General features: G+C 46.5%; 1 protein-coding gene across 1 annotated transcript in view; it reads right to left on the minus strand.

Moving 5' to 3' along the window:
- Positions 1 to 4077: 4077 nt before the first annotated feature.
- The window catches only part of PRORP (protein only RNase P catalytic subunit), a 115724-nt gene continuing 95337 nt past the window's right edge, over positions 4078 to 24464 (minus strand). The window contains exons 5-7 of the mRNA XM_075331207.1: positions 13664 to 13812; positions 7010 to 7202; positions 4078 to 4292 (exon numbers count right to left, since the gene is read on the minus strand). Coding sequence (XP_075187322.1) covers positions 4161 to 4292; positions 7010 to 7202; positions 13664 to 13812 — 474 coding nt within the window. The 3' untranslated portion in view covers positions 4078 to 4160. The remainder of the gene's footprint in view (positions 4293 to 7009; positions 7203 to 13663; positions 13813 to 24464) is intronic.

The raw sequence follows: 24464 nt of genomic DNA on the forward strand, positions 1-24464 counted from the left end.
TAAAACAGCGAATGGCCCCTTTCAGTCAATAAGTATTCAAGGGCAAATGACCCTAATAAGCCCTAGAAATCCCTACCTAGCAATGGAGGATGTGACACCATAACGGTTTTGGGCGCCCCCATTCACCGTCGGGATGCCCTAGGCCAACCCTACAGTGACCCAGTCCAAAATGACACACCAAAAGGTAATAAATTACTTATCTGGATTTCCAACAAACGTCCCAAAGGTAATAAATTACTTATCTGGATTTCCAACAAACGTCCCGATGCGTTTCTCCCTAGTTTTCAATGTACCAGGGTTCATCAGGGGAACAGAGAAAATATTCAGGAGTCCCAAGTCAAGGGACTCAAGAAGAGGACAGCTGTGTGCCAAATCTGGACATGAGGATGATGGTATCATCCTCATCTCCAGATAAGTAATTTATTACCTTTGGGACGTTTGTTGGAAATCCAGATAAGTAATTTATTACCTTTGGTGTGTCATTTTGGACAGGGTCACTGTAGGGTTGGCCTAGGGCATCCCGACGGTGAATGGGGGCGCCCAAAACCGTTATGGTGTCACATCCTCCATTGCTAGGTAGGGATTTCTAGGGCTTATTGGGGTCATTTGCCCTTGAATACTTATTGACTGAAAGGGGCCATTCCCTGTTTTACCTGCCTAGCATGTGAGTATCATGTTCTGTATTTGTGAGATCTCTTATGTGACTGCTATTGCCCCCTGACCTATTGTGGTACCTTGTTCAATTTTAAATTATATGTGTGGTCTGTCTTAGGCCTTTTCACTTATCTATTAAAAGTTAATTTTTAACAGGGTTTTTCTTTTGAGGTCTTCCGTGATATATATACCCTGTGGTTATCCTTTGCTGTGGCTTTGGTTTCTTTTGACCTTTATCGCTCCCCAGGGCCCCTCCAACAGGACAGCAATGAACCCTTTACTCCCTATACACATATATTGCATTCTAAGAAAATACTCATGGTGCAGAGCAGGGTCGTGTTACATCTCACACAGGAGAAGTCCAGCACAGGCAGGCTGCTCCTGTGAGAGATGTAAGAACAGCCCCGAACAGCCCCATATTCTGTGGGTTAACTCACACTCCTGTCTCAGTCTATCCTGGGGGAGGGGGTATAAGATCAAGGCTGGTCAGGAACAGGGCCGGAAAGGAGACTCAGACATCCCCACCATTAGGGGTATCTCTGAGAATAGGGATAGCCCAGGGCCCCCTAGCCTGAGGGTCAGCTTAGGGGCCTCAGTGTCCTGCTATCCCCATAGTCCCTCGTGACAAAAACAAAAAGCAAAGCAGATCATTCCCTCGCTATAGATTAGAGCATATTTGTCAGTGTGTGAGATGTATTGATACAGCGCTGATCTCCTGGTAATACCTCCTGCATGAGTCAGTGTGGGGAGAAGGGCAGCACAGCTGAGTTTAGCTGTGTCACATTACAAACTGTTCTACCGGCTGTCCCGATTATTGTGATCATTGTGTGTCACTGCAAAGCGAGTACAAGCTGCCTTAGCACAGCAGACATAAGTGTGATCACGGACAGACAGCTTGTACTTGCTCGGCTCTGGGTGTGCTGATAGTAGATGCAGCTCCTGCTGGTGCCCAGTAAAGTTTCCCTAAGAGTTGATTCTGCAATTCTGCATCATATCGATCACGCTGCACCACTGTAAGGCGGGCTTTGCACTCTGCGACATCGGTAACAATGTGTTACCGACGCTGCAGCGATAGTCCCCGCCCCCGTCGCAGGTGCGATATCTTGTGATTGCTGCCGTAGCGAACATTATCGCTACGGCAGCTTCACATGCACTCACCTGCCCTGCGACGTCGCTCTGGCCGGCGACCCGCTTCCTTACTAAGGGGGCGGGTCGTGCGGAGTCATAGCGACGTCACATGGCAGGCAGCAAATAGAAGCGGAGGGGCGGAGATGAGCGGGACGTAAACATCCCGCCCTCCTTCGTCCTTCCGCATAGCCGGCCGGGATGCAGGTAGGAGATGTTCCTCGCTCCAGCGGCTTCACACACAGCGATGTGTGCTGTCGCAGGAACGAGGAACAACATCGTACCGTCGCTGCAGCGGCATTATGGAAATGTCGGAACCTACACCGATCATACGATAACTATGCTTTTGCGCTCGTTAATCGGTTGTAAAAGGCTTTACACACTCAGATGTCGAGAGCGACGCCGGATGTGCGTCACTTTCGATTTGACCCCACCGACATCGCACCTGCGATATCGTAGAGTGCAAAGCCCGCCTAAGTCACATACTGCTACAACCTAACAAGTCATGTAAGTCACTGCTGTATATATTACACTATACATTATACAGTACCTTGCGAAAATATTCGGCCCCCTTGAATTTTTCAACCTTTTCCCACATTTCAGGCTTCAAACATAAAGATATCAATGTTAATGTTCTGGTGAAGAATCAGCAACAAGTGGACACAATTGTGAAGGTGAATGAAATTTATTGCTCATTTTAAACTTTTATAAAAAAATAATAAACTGAAAATTGGGGTGTACGATATTATTCATCCCCTTAAGTTAATACTTTGTAGCGCCACCTTTTGCTGTGATTACAGCTGCAGTATCTTGGGGTATGTGTCTATCAGTTTTGCACATCGAGAGACTGAAATTCTTCCTTTGTAAACAGCTGGAGCTGAGTGAGGTTGGATGGAGGCGTTTGTGAACAGCAGTTTTCAGCTCTTTCCACAGATTCTCGATTGGGTTCAGGTCTGGACTGTGACTTGGCCATTCTAACACCTGGATATGTTTATTTGTGAACCATTCCATTGGAGATTTGGTTTTATGTTTGGGATCATTGTCTTGTTGGAAGACAAATCTCCGTCCCAGTCTCAGGTCTTTTGCAGACTCCAGCAGGTTTTCTTCAAGAATGGTCCTGTATTTGGCTCCATCCATCTTCCCATCAATTTTAACCATCTTCCCTGTCCTTGCTGAAGAAAAGCAGGCCCAAACCATGATGCTGCCACCACCATGTTTGACAGTGGGGATGGTGTGTTCAGGGTGATGAGCTGTGTTGCTTTTACGCCAAACATATCGTTTGGCATTGTGCCCAAAGAGTTCAATTTTAGTTTCATCTGACCAGAGTACCTTCATCCACATGTTTGGTGTCTCCAGGTGGTTTGTAGCAAACTTTAAACAACACTTTTTATAGATATCTTTGAGACATGGCTTTCTCCTCGCCACTCTTCCATAAAGGCCGGATTTGTGCAGTATATGATTGTTGTCCTATGGACAGACTCTCCCACCTCAGCTGTAAAGCTCTGCAGTTCATCCAGGGTGATCATGGGTCTCTTGGCTGCGTCTCTGATCAGTCTTCTCCTTGTTTGAGATGAAAGTTTGGATGGACGGCCGGGTCTTGGTAGATTTGCAGTGGTATGATACTCCTTCCATTTAAATATGGTCGCTTGCACAGTGCTCCTTGTGATGTTTAAAGTTGTGGAAATCTTTTTGTAACCAATTCCAGCTTTAAACTTCTCCACAACAATATCACGGACCTGCCTGTTGTGTTCCTTGGTCTTCACGATGCTCTCTGCGCTCTAAACAGAACACTGAGACTATCACAGAGCAGGTGCATTTATACAGAGACTTGATTACACACAGGGGGCTTATATTTATCATCATCAGTCATTTAGGACAACATTGGATCATTCAGAGATCCTCAATGAACTCCTGGAGTGAGTTTGCTGCACTGAAAGTAAAGGAGATGAATAATATTGCATGTCCCAATTTTCAGTTTATTATTTTTTATAAAAGTTTAAAATAAGCAATAAATATTGTTCATCTTCACAATTGTGTCCCACTTGTTGTTAATTCTTCACCATAAAATGTAAAAAGTTTTTATCTTTATGTTTGACGCCTGAAATCTGGGAAAAGGTTGAAAAATTCAAGGGGTCCGATTACTTTTGCAAGGCGCTGTATATGCCAGTTTATGGCTTCCTAACCACAACATTTATCGGTATTTATCCTAACAATGGGGCACCCGATAATGAGCTTACTGTTGGGTAAATGGACAATCTTAAGCAGAGAGAAAAGTCATAATGTAAGATTGAATCAGATTTATTTCTACACAACACAAAGCTGTGTAACGATTCCCCAAAACATAAAACTCCGAACACACGATCATGAGAAGGCCAAGACTGCTAGGAAAACTTCTTCAAGCACAGCCACGTCTTGGGCACCTCGTAGGTGGCCCTCTTTACCCCTATTTCATCGTATGGAATGTGCCAAGAATCGTGTGTATTCTGCAGGATGGTATCATACGTCAGGATCGGCTGTGGAAACAAGAAGGTTAAAAAAACATTTTTGCTTTTGCAATGACCAATTAAATACTACATTGACATTATACCAACCAATATATCAACCATGCAGTCAAATGAAAACATTAGACACCAAACCTACTCCAGGTTGATTGGAAACACAGAGGAAAACTGAGTTTTAACGGTACAAAATATAAAATAGCTTTATTAATACAAGTTAAAAAAAGAATAGTAAGGACAAAGTGCTGAATGTAGCATATGCTGGTACATAAATAGATATAGAAGTATACACATGATAAATATATATGGAGAGGTACAACCATGTATCAGAAACACACCACAAAGACACAACATGTAAAATACATAAGACACAAATAGTGAGTACGGTGGGTATGCACGAGGTTAGCACTGGAAATACACCACCTCCTAACTGATATCCAAATTACCCAAGTCCTCAGGACTAAGAGCGGCAATGGCTCAACCAGTCTAGTTCAAGGAAGGAAACAGCAAGGAGCCAGTGCACCTTAATAGGTAGTGCCAAAGATGTCATCTTCCCATGAATAAGCAGCTATAATCCACGCGAAATGTATGTCGGGGTCCTCCCCACGGAGTCTCTTTCCATCTTACACGTCTTTGGCACTGGCACCTTAATAGGTAGTTACTCCTTGCGGTTTCCTTCCTTGAACTAGATTGGTTGAGCCATTGCCGCTCTTAAGCGGGCTTTACACGCTGCGACATCGCTAGGGATGTCGCAGGCGATAGCACCCGCCCACGTTGGTGGAGCGTCACGTGCAATTACCTGTTCACTGACGTCGCTGTGGCCGCTGAACAATCTCTCCTTGAAGGGGGAGGTTCGTTTTGCGTCACTAAGCGGCCGCCCAATAGAAGCGGAGGGGCGGAGGATGAGCGGCCGAAACATCCCGCCCACCTCCTTTCTTCCTCATTGCCGGCGGCCGCAGGTACGATGTTGTTCCTCGTTCCTGCGGTATCACACATAGCGATGTTTGCTGCCGCAGGAACGACAAACAACCAGAGTGCCAAACGAGGAACGATTTTTTAAAATTGAATGACGTGTACACGACGAACAATTTGACACCTTTTTGCAATCGTTACTGATCGGAAAAAGGTGTCACACACAACGACATCCCTAACGAGGCCGGATGTGCGTCACCAACACCATGACCCCGACAATATCTAGTTAGCGATATTGTTGTGTGTAAATGGGCCTTTAGTCCTGAGGAGTTGGCTAATTTGGATATCAGTTAGGAGGTGGTGTATTTCCAGTGCTAACCTCGTGCATACCCACCGTACTCACTATTTGTGTCTTATGAATTTTACATGTTGCGTCTTTGTGGTGTGTTTCTGATACATGGTTGTACATCTGCATATATATCACATGTGTATACTTCTATATCTATTTATGTACCAGTACATGCTACATTCAGCACTTTATGTCCTTACTATCCTTTTTTAACTTGTATTAATAAAGCTATTTTATATTTTGTATCTTTAAAACTCTGTTTTCCTCTGCTGATAAAATTCTAAATTTTTATGGAAAGCGTAAAAGTTATAAAAACAAACAAAACCTTGGGCTAACAAATGCAAAAATGTAACGAAAGTGAAAAAAAAAAAAAAAGTATATTTTGAAATGTTAAGATTGTCAGTAAATTGTGTAAAACTGGACAACCCCATGTGGAGGCACGGGGGTCAGTGGGTGCTCTTGTCCACTGGCCCAGCCGCCTTTAGAAAGACAGCATGGCCCAGGGCTCATCCCAACTGAAAGCACGACATCCTTAACCGTGGGCGGAACACTACTCAGACAACACAGGGTGAGGGAATCACAATATTAAGACTTTATTGGATCCCCAAAATATTAACGGCACATAACACATAACCAGCAAAACACACAAATGTAACAGGCAACAGAGTCTCACCCTTCCGCTGGCTCACCAGGGATTTAGAATGTCCATGCCTCAGAGGTTCCAGGGCTACTTACTCCAATCCAGCAGCACCCCGCTTTTGGCGGGCACCCACTGAGAAAGGAATAACGCCAGATTTAGGAAGCTGGCTGAGGTCTGCAAAGTCTGTACCAGGTGACTCGATTGTCCCAACCTGAGTTTCCTCCTTAAGTAGCCTCTGGTTTGATGATATAATCCTGGCAGCCGGAGTCGAAATCCCTAGACTGTGGATATGGTCTCCAATCAGAACCGGAGTCCCTAGATTGAAGCCACAAGGTATCCTGATCCTCTAGCCAGCTCCGAAGAGCTTAGACTGGATCATGCACATCTATCAACCAACTGGTGACTCCAAAAAGTCACCTTTTATAGCCATAACCTTCCCTTACTATATACTGTGCCCTTATCGGATTGGTTGTACAAGGTTGCTTGTCTTAATGGAGGAATTTCAAGCTACCTGGACAATGCTCATTTAAATGATGTGCATAGAAAGACTGAGGATATCTACATGAAGTTTGCAAGTCACACACTCGACAATGGCTACTAAGGTAATTTACATTAGATTAGCAATACACAACTACATTACAATGATTGCTCCGAAGGGTCTGGTCCCAAACAATAGTTTAGCAAACATGAGTTAACACAGAAGAACAATACGTCTGGCTGAATTTTAAGAAACTTTAACCCATGCTAGGCATTGGGTGTCCATGTCGTCACACCCCATATAAAGAAAAAGGAATAAAGTAAAACAAGAGAACAACTGTAAGTTGTATTTACCTGTAATTGAACATTCCCTGCTGAGTAGAAGGGAAGCACCAACTGGTGTCCTCGCTGCCACTTGAAGAAGAGCCGTTGTGTTTCGGTATCGGGCAGACACGCTTTGTGGTCCCTTAGAAGATCGCCGGTAATAAAGCAACAGTGACTACCAGAGCTGAGACAGGCGTAAAGTAGGAAGGGGTCATCTAGTGATCTGCAAGGACACAACATGTCTGACAATTACCCAGCCGCATCATAATAATAAGGTCAAAGCACTGCGTAGGGTATGTTCACACGTGGCATTTTTTTGCTGCAAATTTTATGTATTTGGTGGGAAAAATATGCAGTGCTTTATAGTATCAGCATAATCAATGACATTTCTGAAATCTTATGCACACGCAGTGTTCTTTTTTCATGTATTTTCAGCCATGCTGTGTTTTTTGTTTTGTTTTTTTGCCAAGATGCAGCATGACAATTCTTTCAACTTGTTTGCAAAGGTATTTACCTAATCAAATGAATGGGTGAAAAACACAAAAATATGACAAAACAGCGTGTTAATAAGCCCTTAGGCTACATGCACACGCTGCGTTTTTTGCTGCAGTTTTGTTGTCAGAACTTTCTGACATTTGACTTCCTAGCAAAGTCTATGAGAAGTCAGATTTGCTGCGCACATTGCAGTTTGTCAGCGTTTTTTTTTTTTGTAAAACGTTTGTGACAAAAAAGCAGCAGCATGTTCATTCTTTCTTGTGTTTTTGTCAACATTTGTCACCCATTGAAATCAATAAGGGCATCAAAAACGCAAGGAAAAATGCATGCTATCAAATTGGCGCATTTGGCATGCATTTTACCTGCGGTTTTGTCAACAAAAACACAGCTCACCGACTTAGTTCCAGAATGACAAAATCAATGCTGGAGTGATTTTGACATGCCAATGTCAGTGTGGTGCCCGTGTCCGTGTTGTGTCAGTGAGTCCGTGTGTCCGTGTTGTGTCAGTGAGTCCGTGTGTCCGTGTTGTGTCAGTGAGTCCGTGTGTCCGTGTTGTGTCAGTGAGTCCGTGTGTCCGTGTTGTGTCAGTGAGTCCGTGTGTCCGTGTTGTGTCAGTGAGTCCGTGTGTCCGTGTTGTGTCAGTGAGTCCGTGTGTCCGTGTTGTGTCAGTGAGTCCGTGTGTCCGTGTTGTGTCAGTGAGTCCGTGTGTCCGTGTTGTGTCAGTGAGTCCGTGTGTCCGTGTTGTGTCAGTGAGTCCGTGTGTCCGTGTTGTGTCAGTGAGTCCGTGTGTCCGTGTTGTGTCAGTGAGTCCGTGTTGTGTCAGTGTGTCCGTGTTGTGTCAGTGAGTCCGTGTTGTGTCAGTGTGTCCGTGTTGTGTCAGTGTGTCCGTGTCGTGTCAGTGTGTCCGTGTCGTGTCAGTGTGTCCGTGTCGTGTCAGTGTGTCCGTGTCGTGTCAGTGTGTCCGTGTCGTGTCAGTGTGTCCGTGTCGTGTCAGTGTGTCCGTGTCGTGTCAGTGTGTCCGTGTCGTGTCAGTGTGTCCGTGTCGTGTCAGTGTGTCCGTGTCGTGTCAGTGTGTCCGTGTCGTGTCAGTGTGTCCGTGTCGTGTCAGTGTGTCCGTGTCGTGTCAGTGTGTCCGTGTCGTGTCAGTGTGTCCGTGTCGTGTCAGTGTGTCCGTGTCGTGTCAGTGTGTCCGTGTCGTGTCAGTGTGTCCGTGTCGTGTCAGTGTGTCCGTGTCGTGTCAGTGTGTCCGTGTCGTGTCAGTGTGTCCGTGTCGTGTCAGTGTGTCCGTGTCGTGTCAGTGTGTCCGTGTCGTGTCAGTGTGTCCGTGTCGTGTCAGTGTGTCCGTGTCGTGTCAGTGTGTCCGTGTCGTGTCAGTGTGTCCGTGTCGTGTCAGTGTGTCCGTGTCGTGTCAGTGTGTCCGTGTCGTGTCAGTGTGTCCGTGTCGTGTCAGTGTGTCCGTGTCGTGTCAGTGTGTCCGTGTCGTGTCAGTGTGTCCGTGTCGTGTCAGTGTGTCCGTGTCGTGTCAGTGTGTCCGTGTCGTGTCAGTGTGTCCGTGTCGTGTCAGTGTGTCCGTGTCGTGTCAGTGTGTCCGTGTCGTGTCAGTGTGTCCGTGTCGTGTCAGTGTGTCCGTGTCGTGTCAGTGTGTACGTGTCGTGTCAGTGTGTACGTGTCGTGTCAGTGTGTCCGTGTGGTGTCAGTGTCCGTGTGGTGTCAGTGTCCGTGTGGTGTCAGTGTCCGTGTGGTGTCAGTGTCCGTGTGGTGTCAGTGTCCGTGTGGTGTCAGTGTCCGTGTGGTGTCAGTGTCCGTGTGGTGCCAGTGTCCGTGTGGTGCCAGTGTCCGTGTGGTGTCAGTGTCCGTGTGGCGCCTGTGTCCGTGATAGTCGGTGCCTGTGTCAGTGTCGGTGTCTCTCTTGCGCTCTCTTTTTCTCTCTCTCTTTCTCCCCAAGCAGTACATGTCACACTGCTCCCCCGCCTCTCATCTTCTTGCCGACCCACTCATTAGCCTCATACATATTGACTCCTCCCCCAGTCTGTGATTGGTAGCAGTCAAACGAGCCCCCATGCTGTATGACAGCTGTCTGACTGCAACCAATCACAGCAACCGGTGGGAGTGTCTAAATCGTACAGCACTGAAGAGAGTCGCTCTAATAGCGGTGGAGGACTCGAGCTGTGACAGCAAACACCTGAGTGACGGCACTGCTGATCGCGCTCCTCCCTTCAGTCACTCGGGTGGTTTGCTGTGACAGCTAGAGGACTCCAGCCTTGGAGCGACAATTTACTGTCACAATTTAAGAGTTTTGCCCACCTGACAGCATGAACACTGATTTCAGGGATGGGTCACTTATTAGACTGAGCGCTGTTGTTTCAATACAATGAGTATTTTAATCAGCACTGCCCTGCCTAGGTGAACGCTGTGAATCCTGGTTCAACCCACACCCCCAGTACTGATTAGCAGCTCACTGTCAATAGACACTGTACAGAGAGCTGTGGTGTGGGTGGGCTTAGCTTTCTGAGCTCTGTTACATTGAACAACTCTGCATCACAGCTGCTACACCCAGTAAACTAAGTGATACATCGCTGAAATCAGGGTCTCTGTCCCTATGTAAGAGTGGTGGACTGTGGCTGTTGTGTTCCTGTCCCTGAGGACACCAATCACGTTGTATCGTGTAATGTGAATAATGTCCTGCGTCTTTTGTATATATACTATATGTTATGTGAATAGTGATGATAATGAATGTATTTTAATGTGTTCCTGTGTAATGTATAGTATAAGCTGTGATATGAAGTGTTGATAATGTGGTAATGTATTGCATAGTACTTGTTTAGGGAGTTGTCAGATTGCAAGTTCAGTGACAATTAAGTGATGGGACTAGACCTCCAAGGGGGGGGGGAGGGCGGGTAAAGTAATGGTTTATTCAAGAGGAGTGAGTGAAGACCTAGTGAGTGAGACTGACAGACGTTGGTCAGTAGTGAAGGTTACATACAGTGGGTGGCTTGTGGAAGAGAAGACAGAAGGCGAAATAGCGTGAACCTCGAGTGCCGACAGAGATGCCGAGTGTGAACAGCATTGAAACGAGAGACAGATCCCTCAATGGAGTGGCCCCAGACAATAAATAGGAGTGGAAGGATGGTACTCTAGTGGCCGGGCCCCTTAACCATCAAGGTAATGGGTTAATCTTAACTGACATGTGGACGTAGTTTACCACCTATGCGGTTTCTCTCTAGGTGTCCAGGAGTGCAAAGCTTTACTCCGGTCATGATGGGACTCTTAAGGAGACTTGAGACTGCAGGAAAGGAGGTTGACCGTCATAAACCGTGCTATGACGCTCAACTCTGTTGCGCTGGGACTCACAGATCTCAAGCAACCCAGAGGGAACTTAGACTGTGTCTGAACATGCCTTGCAAAACTGTAAAGGGCTTGAAAGATATGTGCCCGCTATCTGGAGTGTGAAGTTGTGACAGAGAATGAACCGTACAGTGAAGAGTTGTTTAAAATGAACAGTTGGTCTCCTTGTGAGTACGAGTAGTCATCTGATACTAGGCAGCCGACGTCAGAGGCCGTATGCGGCCTACATGGGTTCCCAGCCCACACGGCACAAGTCCACACACCCAGCCAGGATTAAGTATTCCATGTAGAGTGTCGAGGCCTCCAGGGTCAATCCACAGCTCACGACTACCGCCCTACACCACTCTACACAATATGCTGCTCTTAGATGAGATAGCAAAAATCAGATTGTGACCGTGGGCATGTTCCCCATGCAAGTGGGCTGTTACATGACCATACGTATAAGAATTTATACTTGCGATCACATGCATACTAGACTTCTGTGCGTCTCAGTTAAGTGGAATGAGAATAGTTGTCACGTGACCACAAGTATACAAATTACATACAGTTAGGTCCAGAAATATTTGGACAGTGACACAAGTTTTGTTATTTTAGCTGTTTACAAAAACATGTTCAGAAATACAATTATATATATAATATGGGCTGAAAGTGCACACTCCCAGCTGCAATATGAGAGTTTTCACATCCGAATCGGAGAAAGGGTTTAGGAATCATAGCTCTGTAATGCATAGCCTCCTCTTTTTCAAGGGACCAAAAGTAATTGGACAAGGGACTCTAAGGGCTGCAATTAACTCTGAAGGCGTCTCCCTCGTTAACCTGTAATCAATGAAGTAGTTAAAAGGTCTGGGGTTGATTACAGGTGTGTGGTTTTGCATTTGGAAGCTGTTGCTGTGACCAGACAACATGCGGTCTAAGGAACTCTCAATTGAGGTGAAGCAGAACATCCTGAGGCTGAAAAAAAAGAAAAAATCCATCAGAGAGATAGCAGATATGCTTGGAGTAGCAAAATCAACAGTCGGGTACATTCTGAGAAAAAAGGAATTGACTGGTGAGCTTGGGAACTCAAAAAGGCCTGGGCGTCCACGGATGACAACAGTGGTGGATGATCGCCGCATACTTTCTTTGGTGAAGAAGAACCCGTTCACAACATCAACTGAAGTCCAGAACACTCTCAGTGAAGTAGGTGTATCTGTCTCTAAGTCAACAGTAAAGAGAAGACTCCATGAAAGTAAATACAAAGGGTTCACATCTAGATGCAAACCATTCATCAATTCCAAAAATAGACAGGCCAGAGTTAAATTTGCTGAAAAACACCTCATGAAGCCAGCTCAGTTCTGGAAAAGAATTCTATGGACAGATGAGACAAAGATCTACCTGTACCAGAATGATGGGAAGAAAAAAGTTTGGAGAAGAAAGGGAACGGCACATGATCCAAGGCACACCACATCCTCTGTAAAACATGGTGGAGGCAACGTGATGGCATGGGCATGCATGGCTTTCAATGGCACTGGGTCACTTGTGTTTATTGATGACATAACAGCAGACAAGAGTAGCCGGATGAATTCTGAAGTGTACAGGGATATACTTTCAGCCCAGATTCAGCCAAATGCCGCAAAGTTGATCGGACGGCGCTTCATAGTACAGATGGACAATGACCCCAAGCATACAGCCAAAGCTACCCAGGAGTTCATGAGTGCAAAAAAGTGGAACATTCTGCAATGGCCAAGTCAATCACCAGATCTTAACCCAATTGAGCATGCATTTCACTTGCTCAAATCCAGACTTAAGACGGAAAGACCCACAAACAAGCAAGACCTGAAGGCTGCGGCTGTAAAGGCCTGGCAAAGCATTAAGAAGGAGGAAACCCAGCGTTAGGTGATGTCCATGGGTTCCAGACTTAAGGCAGTGATTGCCTCCAAAGGATTCGCAACAAAATATTGAAAATAAAAATATTTTTTTTGGGTTTGATTTATTTGTCCAATTACTTTTGACCTCCTAAAATGTGGAGTGTTTGTAAAGAAATGTGTACAATTCCTACAATTTCTATCAGATATTTTTGTTCAAACCTTCAAATTAAACGTTACAATCTGCACTTGAATTCTGTTGTAGAGGTTTCATTTCAAATCCAATGTGGTGGCATGCAGAGCCATTGTGTCACTGTCCAAATATTTCTGGACCTAACTGTACATGCGGTCATGTAGATGCATACCCGAATGGGGCATACAGGGGCATTATGACAGTGTGCTTATCACACATTGTCACAATTAGCCAATCTGCAGTCACAGAGTTGGACTGCAGACTTTTTACTTCAGCCCGGTCAACCCCTTTAATGTGGCTAATATGCAGATTCAAGAAAAAAAACAAGGATAAAAAGTGGAAAAAAGAGTTGATTCCAAATAAGAGCAATGCAGGGTGGATTATTCTACGCGTTTCGGAGATAACCCCCTCTCCTTCATCAGGAAATCCACCATAAAAAAAAATAAATCAGGTGGATCTCCTGATGAAGGAGAGGGGTTATCTCCGAAATGCGTAGAATAAATCACCCTACATTGGTCTTATTTGGAATTAACTCTTTATTGGCACAGCAGTGTGGACGTTTTTCCACTTTTTATCCTTGTTTCTTTCTTGCTTGTGCCTTTGGCACGTGGAGTCTGCAGCAGCTGATAAATGCTTTAATACTGGTTGTGTGTCACACAACCATCTCAGGTGAGTGGTTTTCATTAACCCTTACTGTTGTTATCCTCGTAAGACCCTATATGCGCTTTTTATATCCACAGCGGTTTTTTTTTACTATAATATGCACATTATCACTTACTAAATTCAAGTAAATAAAACTGTACTTACATGTTATCAAGGAAAAAACAGTCAGCGCATTCCTGCAGATGTCGAATGTCTTCTTTTAACCATTTCTTGGAGCTGATTAACATGTGTTTCCTACCGAGTACCAGGACCCTCTTGCCCCTTGCTGCCAGGTAAGACACTACAGTCAGGAGCTGGAAAAAAATAACAACAACATGAGGAAAAGAATTAAAAGATATAATGAAAAAGAACCTAACAAAGTTCCGGACATGTCCAACTCCGTAAATACAAGAATCATTTTGGAAGACTTTTCCTTAGGATTCTGTTGTGTCCCATTCCCAACAGAATATGATACTGTAAAAACTGGAGAAAGTCTCATTTTGCGGGCATATAAAGTATTCACAATGAATGATAATGTCTAATTTTGTAATATCCAGGGCACCGAAGACTCCTCCTTCAATTAGAAAAACCTTTATTGGTCCAAATGTACATAAGGGAATAAAAACAGTGCGACGTTTCGGTCATAAAAAGTCATAAAAAGGTGTACAGCTTGATAAAGACCCTGCGTTGGCCAAAACGTCGCACTGTTTTTATCCCCTCATTTATATTGGGACCAATAAAGATTTTTCTAATCGATGAAGGAGTCTTCGGTGCCTTGGATATTACAAAATTGGATTTACTTTGCAGTATATGGAAAGCTGCGCGAATGGTTGTAGTGGCGCAAGGGACACACCTGAAAAAAGATCAGCAACGTGACACCAGACATGCTGGATCAACACCTCCTCCGATAATAAACTGTCCGGGGCTCCGATACACATTAGACTGTCAGATGCCACATGCAGCAGCACTATGCCAGACATGAGGGACAAATAAGGCTGCTTTCATACATCAGTTTGTTTGTCATCAGGCACAATCCGGCAAAAACGGATCCGGTGTCTGTTGCCGCCGGATCCATTTTTTACCCCATAGACTTCTATTAGCGCCGGATTGTGCCGGATGGCCTTGCGTTCCATCCGGCTTTCACCGGGTCTGGCAAAATTTGCTTGTCCGGAGGCCAGATGGAACGCTGAGGGGAACGTTTATTGTATCCAGCGAAAAAATGTATTGCGCCATACGGCGTGTTTTATGATGGAAGCCTATGGACGCTGGACCCGGCGTAATATGGCAAAAAAACCTGGATATAGCCGCCGGATCCGGTTTTTTGAACTGAGCATGCTCAGTATCACAATGGATCCGTCAAAAAACTGAAGGAACTGATGGAAAAAACTGATGCAACTGATCCGTTTTTGTCGCCGGATCCGTCGCATCAGTTTTTTCGCCGGATCGTGCATGATGCCAAAAAACTGATGTGTGAAAGCAGCCTTAGGCTACTTTCACACATCAGTTTTTTTCCATCAGGCACAATCCGGATAAAAAACGGATAAAACTGATCCGGCGCCGGATCCGTTTTATCCCCATTGATTTGTATTAGCGCCGGATTGTGCCTGATGGCCTTGCGTTGCATCCGGCTTTTGCCGAATTCGACGTAATTGGCTAATGCGGCGGCCGGATGGAACGTCTCTTGTAACGTTTTTTTGTCTATGACAAAAAAACGCATCGCATTGGATCCGGTGCGATACAGCGTGATTTACAATGGAAGGCTATGGACGCCGGATCCAGCGTAATGTGGCAAAAATCTGATGCGGCGGCTAGATCCGTTTTTTTAAACTGAGTATGCTCTAATTTATTGTAAAAAACCAGACGAAACGGATGCGCCGGATCAGTTTTTTGACGGATCAGGTATACCGCATCCGTCGAAAAAAAGGAACCGGCGCATCCATTTTTTGCATATTCAGCGCCGGATCCGTTGCATCAAGCACACGCCGGATTGTGCCTGATGACAAAAAACGGATGTGTGAAAGCAGCCTTAGAGGGAGTTTATCTCTTCCAAAACTTAATTTCTACATTAATATAGAAGACACAGCACTATGAAAATAATCCCTGCAGTATATTTTATTCAAAATATAATAGTATATGTTTTATTCAATTAGTTTTTAAGAAAAAAATATATTTTATTTCTTATATAAAGAGGCTCTTGGTGTGGTGAAGGTCTCCGTGCACCATTCCATCCCCTCAAACTCTTCCCCTTAGGTTGATTGACAGCGCTATCTTGCCCACAGTGAGTATTGCCTGAACTGAATCTCCGGCCCCCAGCAGCGTGCACACACAGTGTCAGTGCTGGTGCGCTCTCAGCCCTCGCTCCTGTCTGCAGCAGACGCTCATGGCCACTGCAGACAGGAGCGAGAGATGAGAGCGCGCCCTGGTGGACACTATGTGCTGCGTCAGTCCACAAGCGCAGGGCCGTATATAAGCTACAAAGATCGAGGGGTTTAGTTCATAAACATGCAATCACGACTACCGAAGTCATGCGCTAGATCATTTTCACAGTAAATGCCGCCCGTGGACTACAGTGGTTGTCCAGCCTGATAAAACTTCTTTAAATGTGCTTTTATATGATATTTTATAAAACTTACTAATATACTATAATAATAGCTTTGCTGTCCCAATTCCAATGCAGGTCCTGAAGGACTTAGTTAAAGGGAACCTGTCAGCAGATTTGGGGCCTATAAGCTGCGGTCACCACCACCGGGCTCTTATATACAGGATTCTAACATGTTGTACATAAGAGCCCAGGCCGCTGTGAAGAACGTAAAAAGCACTTTATAATACTCACCTAAAACGGTCGCTGTGGTGGGGTTGGGTCGTATGGGCGTCTCCGTTCTCCGGTGCGGCGCCTCCTCTTTCAGCCATCTTCGTTCTTCTTCAGAAGCCTGTGTGCTTGACGCGTCCTATGTCATGCACACTCGCCGGTCCTGCGCAGGCGCACTACAATACTTTGATCTGCCCTGCTCAGGATTGGAATACCGGCGAGTGTGGATGATGTGGGACCCGTCATGCACCGCGGCTAGAGAAGAAGGAGAACGAAGATTGCCAAAAGAGGAGGAGTCGGCACCGGAGAACGAAGACACCCATAAGGTCCAACTCCACCACAGCGACCATTTAGGTGAGTATTATAGCGGCCTGGGCTCTTATATACAGCATGTTAGAATGCAGTATATAAGAGCCTGGTGGTGGTGACCGCAGCTTATAGGCCCCAAAACTGGTGACAGGTTCCCTTTAATTCCAAGATGTAGTATTCTAAAAGGGAATATGTCAGCAGGCTATGTTCACATGTTGCTTTTTTGCAGCATTTTTTTCCACACGCAAAACCTGTTCTATGGGCAGTAAGGAAGCGGATTCCAAAAAGTAGGTTTCACTGCGTTTTTGCTGCTTTTTTTGGTGTGTATTTTTCGTATGGATTATATGTGTCATTTGTCTACAGTACCTGTATAATAATGCTTGTTTTTGCTGCGGCTTTGGTCAATAAAACTAAGCATTTTTGCACTTCTTCATTGCTTTTGATGGTGGAAAAAAGCAGCAAAAAAGTTGAAAGAATTGACATGCTGCAGATTTAAAAAACGCAGCAGTTTTCGAATTCAAATCAGGTAAAAAAAAAAAAAAAAGCAATTGTGGGCATGAGAATTTAATTTGCTAAAAAAAAAATGCAGCAAAACGCAATGTGTGAACATAACCTTACATGGACAGCTTGTAAATGAGGCTGATGTGCTCTGGGCGTAATGAAGTACCGCACTTCCCAAGCGTCTGTCATTCCGGCTCTATTCCCCGCTCCTGAACGCTTCTTTGAATGATTTATGAGCTGTCAGTCGCGCAGGATTAGGCAGAGCTGGGCTCTAAATAAAGCTTGGAGAGAGACGTTTGGAAATGCTTCCACCGGCCTAACGCACTTCAGACTCACTTGCATATTGTGGGGTTAGCTTGTTAAGCTCTCCTACATCCAAAAAAATAAAATCTTTGATTATATCAGAATGACTGCACCCAGTAAACTAAGTGATACATTGTTTGATTCAGAGTATCTTTGCCTACAGCATTCTACTCTCAGATGAGGTAGCAAAAACCTGCTGACAGATTCCCTTTAAGCATGTGAAATGCAGCATGATGGAGGTAGAGATCTGGAGAGTACTCAATATTCAACCTCTTTGCTTTCGCAGTATGTTTTGGGTCATTGTCCATCTGTGAAGCGACATCCAATCTGTATTTGGTTGTATCTGAGCAGAATGTATCGCCTTGTACACTTCAGAATTCATCCAGCTGCTTCAGTCTTCAGTCACATCATCAATAACCACTAGTGACCCAGTGCCATTGGAAGCCATGCATGCCCGGCCATCACACTGCCTCCACCATGTTTTACAGAGGATGTGCTGTGCTTTGGACCATGATCCGTTCCAAGCCTTCGCCATACTTTCTTTTTCCCATCACTCTGGTACATATTAATCTTCGTTTCATTTGTCCTCTGCTGCTTTTCCTGAACTGGACAACTTCTTTTTTTTGGCAAAGTCAATTCTTCTGACCCCTCTGTATTTGCACTCAGGAAGTCTTCTCTTTATGGTAGACTCAGATACTGAAACACCTAAATTCTGGAGAGTATCCTCCACTGGGATGGTTCTTATTAAGGAGTTTTTCTTCACCATGGAATGATTCTGCGATCATCCACAACTATTGTTTTCTTTGGACGTTCCGGCCTTTTTGAGTTTCCAAGCTCAAGAGTACATTGTTGGTTTTTTTGTAGAATGTACCAAACTGTTTATTTGGTTGCTCCTCACATTTCTGCTATCTCTCATGGATTTCTTCTATTTTTTTTTCAGCCTTATGATGGTCTGTTTCACTTCCATTGAGAGCGACTTCGACTGCATGTTTTGGGTTCACAGCAACAGCTTCCAAATCAAATGTGACACCTGGAATCAGCTCCAGACCTTTTATATGCTTACCAGATGATGAATTAACAAGGGAATAACCCATGCAGTCCATTAAAGAGCTTTTGAGATCTGTCCAGTTACTTTTGGTCCCTTTAAAAAGAAGCAGCTACATATTAAGGAGCTGTAATTTCTTAACCCTTACTCCAAATAGGATGTGGATACCCCTAAATTACAGCTGAGAGTCTGCACTTTAAGCCGATATTGATTATATAACAGTATATTAAATATGTTTTGGTAAATAGATAAAATGCCAAAATTGATGTCACTGTCCAAATATTTCTGGATCTAACTGTAAATACCATATTTTCTGGTTTGTATGACGTACTTTTTTCCCCCAAAAACTAGGTGGAAAATGCGGGTGCGTCTTAAAAACCACACATGGATTAGCAGGGTGGCAGTGGTGGTGCTGGGTCGGCGATACTGCGGGCTCGTGGGGTGTCGTGGCGGCAAACACCACTGATCTCCCGGTAAACCGCAGGTTGCTTTGAATCTCCTACAGTGGACTTCAAGAAAATGGCCGCAGAAGCGGCGCGTGCGCAGATAGGACTCCACAGCCATTTTCTTAAAGTCCATTGCGTCAATATGCCCACGAATCCACGTCCGCTTGAAGTCCATCGCGTCAACTGCGGGTGATTCAAAGCAGCTTGCAGTTTGCCAGCAAATCAAAAGTCCTCGCCGCAACACCCCACGAGCCTGCAGTATCACTGACCCTCCGGTGCAGCACACTGACCCTCTTGAGCAGTGACACTCCCTCCTCCGAGCCCGCCGGCAGATCAATAGCGCCTGCCGCTGTGACACCCCTCGAGACCGCAGTATCGCCGACCCTCCTCACACTGACCCACGACAACCCCTCCTCCGAGTCCGCAGTATCGCCTACCCTTCCTCCTGTGTCCTTCCTGAGCCGCTCCACCACCGCCGCTCCCCCCTGGTGAGCTAATATAAGAGGCACTAGGATTATAAGACGGACCCTCATTTTAACAGTAAAAATTATTTTTTTTCCAAATTTTACTCCTTCGAAGTTGGGGTGCGTCTTATAAAACGAAAAATATGGTAGTTTGGAGAGTGAAAATCTGCTGACAGATTCACTTTAGAAAAGCTTCAGAACTTAAAAGTGCACTAGCTAAGCCAGCCTCCTCCTCGGTCACAACTGATCCATGGACAGAGAACGTCTCTGCCTCAGAGCGTGCCACCCAGTCCTCCTTATACACATGACTGATGGTGTAATCAGAATATTTTATTAGTATGATATTAATGTGGTTTATGGATTCTAGCCATCTCCGTTTACTCTGCAGAGCTTCAGAGAAAAACATGGTTGATGTTGTGGTCCGGGACTAGGTGACTAGTGCAAGAATAAAAAAAAGTCCCCACGACTTCTCCCCGCCCGCTCGGCTGAACTGACAGCGCTCTCTTTATACCCACACTGGGACAGATCTGTCAGTTTTACTGTAATATTCTGTTGGGCAATTGGTAGAAAATAGGAAAACCTCAACAGGATTTCCTCTGTAAAGACCTAGAAATGTCAGAGTGGTCTCCTCCGACAGCTCTTTGTGTACACACACAGAATAATGCTTGGCCGCAGCTTTTGTTACGTATCCCATTACGGATTTCATAGTTCGGTAGAGGAGATTCATATAAATCTGTCAGCCTCATGTGTGAAAAGAACTTCCAGCCCGAATATGACGTCTATCATTAGAAAGATAAACTAGAAGCGAGAGGAACGGCAAATGATGTTGTTGCAGAGATATGTAGGGGAAGCAGACAACACCTACTACCGTATAAGCCTATCCATCAAACTTGATGGCTGCTCACTCTCCCCAGTCTCACAAGATCGTTGCCTTGGAGTGACCCTCGACTCTGCTCTATCCTTCAAGCCGCACATCCAAGCCCTCTTCACCTCATGCCGACTACAACTCAAAAACATCTCCTGGATCCATGCTTTCCTTAACCAAGAATCAGCAAAAATATTAGTGCATGCCCTCATCATTTGCCGCCTTGACTACTGCAACCTCCTGCTCTGTGGCCTCCCTTCCAACACTCTTGCACCCCTCCAATCTATCCTAAACTCTGCGGCCCGCTTAATCCACCTGTCCTCCCGCTACTCCCCGACCTCTCCTCTCCGCTAATCCCTTCAATGGCTTCCCATTGTCCAAAGACTCCAGTTCAAAACATTAACCATGACGTACAAAGCCACCTGCAACCTGTCTCCTCCCTACATCTGTGACCTAGTGTCCCGGTACCTCTCAACACACAACCTCTCAGATCCTCACAAGATCTCCTTCTCTACTCCTCTGTAATCTCCTCTTCCCACAATCGCGTACAAGATTTCTCCCGTGCCTCCCGCATATTCTGGAATGCTATACCCCAGCATATCAGACCCTCTCCCACCGTGGAAACCTTCAAGAGGAACCTGAAGATCCATCTCTTCTGACAAACCTACAATAACCCTCAGACCAGTACACAACTGTGTAACCAGCTTTGTCCTCACCTACTGTACCATGACCCATTGCCTGTAGACTGAGCCCTCGCGGGCAGGGTCGGCTCTCCTCCTGTACCCTCACCCATTCTCGGTAGACTGAGCCCTCGCGGACAGGGTCCTCTCTCCCCCTGTACCCTCATCCATTCCCTGTAGACTGTGAGCCCTCACCGTCAGGGTCCTCTCTCCTCCTGTACCCTTATCTATTCCCTGTAGACTGTGAGCCCTCACCGTCAGGGTCCTCTATCCTCCTATACCCTCACCCATCCCCTGTAGACTGTGAGCCCTCACGGGCAGGTTCCTCTCTCCTCCTATACCCTCACTCATGCCCTGTAGACTGTGATAACTCGTGGGCAGGGTCCTCTCTCCTCCTATACCCTCACCCATCCCCTGTAGACTGTGAGCCCTCACGGGCAGGGTCTTCTCTCCTCCTGTACCATCACCCATTCCCTGTAGACTGTGAGCCCTCACGGGCAGGTTCCTCTCTCCTCCTATACCCTCACTCATCCCCTGTAGACTGTGATCACTCGTGGGCAGGGTCCTCTCTCCTCCTATACCCTCACCCATCCCCTGTAGACTGTGAGCCCTCACGGGCAGGGTCTTCTCTCCTCCTGTACCATCACCCATCCCCTGTAGACTGTGAGCCCTCGCGGGCAGGGTCCTCTCTCCTCCTGTACCCTCACCCATCCCCTGTAGACTGTGAGCCCTCACGGGCAGGGTCTTCTCTCCTCCTGTACCATCACCCATTCCCTGTAGACTGTGAGCCCTCACGGGCAGGGTCTTCTCTCCTCCTGTACCATCACCCATTCCGTGTAGACTGTGAGCCCTCGCGGGCAGGGTCTTCTCTCCTCCTGTACCATCACCCATTCCGTGTAGACTGTGAGCCCTCGCGGGCAGGGTCCTCTCTCCTCCTGTACCCTCCCCCATCTCCTGTAGACTGTGAGCCCTCGCGGGCAGGGTCCTCTCTCCTCCTGTACCATCACCCATTCAGTGTAGACTGTGAGCCCTCGCGGGCAGGGTCCTCTCTCCTCCTGTACCATCACCCATTCAGTGTAGACTGTGAGCCCTTGCGGGCAGGGTCCTCTCTCCTCCTGTACCATCACCCATTCAGTGTAGACTGTGAGCCCTTGCGGGCAGGGACCTCTCTCCTCCTGTACCCTCACCCATCTCCTGTAGACTGTGAGCCCTTGCGGGCAGGGTCCTCTCTCCTCCTGTACCATCACCCATTCAGTGTAGACTGTGAGCCCTTGCGGGCAGGGACCTCTCTCCTCCTGTACCATCACCCATTCAGTGTAGACTGTGAGCCCTCGCGGGCAGGGTCCTCTCCCCTCCTGTACCCTCACCTATCCCCTGTAGACTGTGAGCCCTCGCGGGTAGGGTCCTCTCCCCTCCTGTACCCTCACCCATCCCCTGTAGATTGTGAGCCCTCGCGGGTAGGGTCCTCTCTCCTCCTCTATCCTCACCCATCCCCTGTAGACTGTGAGCCCTTGCGGGCAGGGACCTCTCTCCTCCTGTACCCTCACCCATCTCCTGTAGACTGTGAGCCCTTGCGGGCAGGGACCTCTCTCCTCCTGTACCCTCACCCATTCCCTGTAGACTGTGAGCCCTCGCGGGCAGGGTCCTCTCTCCTCCTGTACCCTCACCCATTCCCTGTAGACTGTGAGCCCTTGCGGGCAGGGACCTCTCTCCTCCTGTACCCTCACCCATTCCCTGTAGACTGTGAGCCCTCACGGGCAGGGTCCTCTCTCCTCCTGTATCCTCACCCATCTCCTGTAGACTGTGAGCCCTCGCGGGCAGGGTCCTCTCTCCTCCTGTACCCTCACCCATCTCCTGTAGACTGTGAGCCCTTGCGGGCAGGGACCTCTCTCCTCCTGTACCCTCACCCATCTCCTGTAGACTGTGAGCCCTCGCGGGCAGGGTCCTCTCTCCTCCTGTATCCTCACCCATCTCCTGTAGACTGTGAGCCCTTGCGGGCAGGGACCTCTCTCCTCCTGTACCCTCACCCATCTCCTGTAGACTGTGAGCCCTTGCGGGCAGGGTCCTCTCTCCTCCTGTACCAGTCTGTTTTGTACTGTTAATGATTTTTGTATTTGTTTTTATGTATACCCTTATCACTTGTAAAGCGCCATGGAATAAATGGCGCTATAATAATAAATAATAATAAATAATAATAATAATAATAATAATAATAATAATAGTATAACAACGTGTAGCACAGACCACATTATTTAGAGCATCACTCCAGCGGGTTAATTTTCAGCACCGGAGTGGCGCTTTAAATAGACGTCCCCTGCCCCTGGTGTTATACTTAATTTTCCAGTCTCATGTTTTGGATGTAATAAACCACTTTTTACTGGAGTTTTTGGAGTGTTGGACTGTTGCATTTCATTTTTTGAGTTAACCCTGTGGATGCCTGCACCCGTCCAACCTGGATTTGTCTAACTGTGCCATTTCCCATTATGTTTTGTGCTTGCTTATATAGCGCCAACATATACCAAAGTGCTTTACATACATCATCATCACCCTCCCCATTGGAGCTCACAATCTACATTACCTATCAGTATACCTTTGGAGTGTGGGAGGAAACTGGAGGAAACCCGGGGGGGGATATACAAACTCCTTGCAGATGTTGTCCTTTGTGGGATATGCCATATACTCCTCTAATAAAAGTGAGAAAACAGAACCACTCTAAGCACATATACAGGGAACCTGTCACGCTAGGTACAGGGAAGTACCAAGCGAACAGCGAAAGGGAAGGGAACCCCTGTGTCTAGGGAAGAGGAAGATGGTGACCGTGACCCGTGGCCAAACCTCCCACTGGTGCCTGGGGTCCCTCACAATCCTAGATAGGTTCTGCACCTATGTGCCGAGCCGGATAGGTGACCCTAGGTATCCCTAGTTCTGGACCCTAAATAGGGAACAGGTGGGATGAGCTCTTCATCAACCCCACTAAACACTATAGAAGACACAAGGAGGACACACAGGGATAAAAGCATGAACTACTTATCCACAGGTGACACAGGTAGAAGTTCAGGAAAGTTTTCAGCAACAATATCACAAAGGAGTACAAGCCACCTGCCTGCAACCAAGGCTTGAATGAACTGAAAAATATCACCAGCACAAGTCCAAGGAAGGAAGGGGTATTTAAGCACCAATAGAATACTGATGATCAGCAGCTGGGTGAAGTCGAGCTCCTACTGGACCCAAAAGAGATGAATCCAGCAGAAAAGCTACCTATACCAATGAAAACAATAGAAAGTCAGGGAGAAAGCTGCACAGCCAAACGCTGTGACCGTCTATGGCCAGAAACCATATGACTGTCAGCCATAACACACCTGGGACAGAACCTTTCGTCGCCGGCCTGGCATGATGTCACTTGTCTCAGTGGTTTGGCTCATTGTAAGCTGAACCTGGGATATGGGGTGGGAGGAAATTTGCGCAGCACCTGTTCATGGCCAGAGAGCATTGACCTGGACCGTAAAACAGGGCTCTGCTAACCACTAATGATAATTGTTAATAA

Source organism: Anomaloglossus baeobatrachus, chromosome 12 (assembly GCF_048569485.1).
Source record: "Anomaloglossus baeobatrachus isolate aAnoBae1 chromosome 12, aAnoBae1.hap1, whole genome shotgun sequence".
NCBI classification, from domain to species: domain Eukaryota; kingdom Metazoa; phylum Chordata; class Amphibia; order Anura; family Aromobatidae; genus Anomaloglossus; species Anomaloglossus baeobatrachus.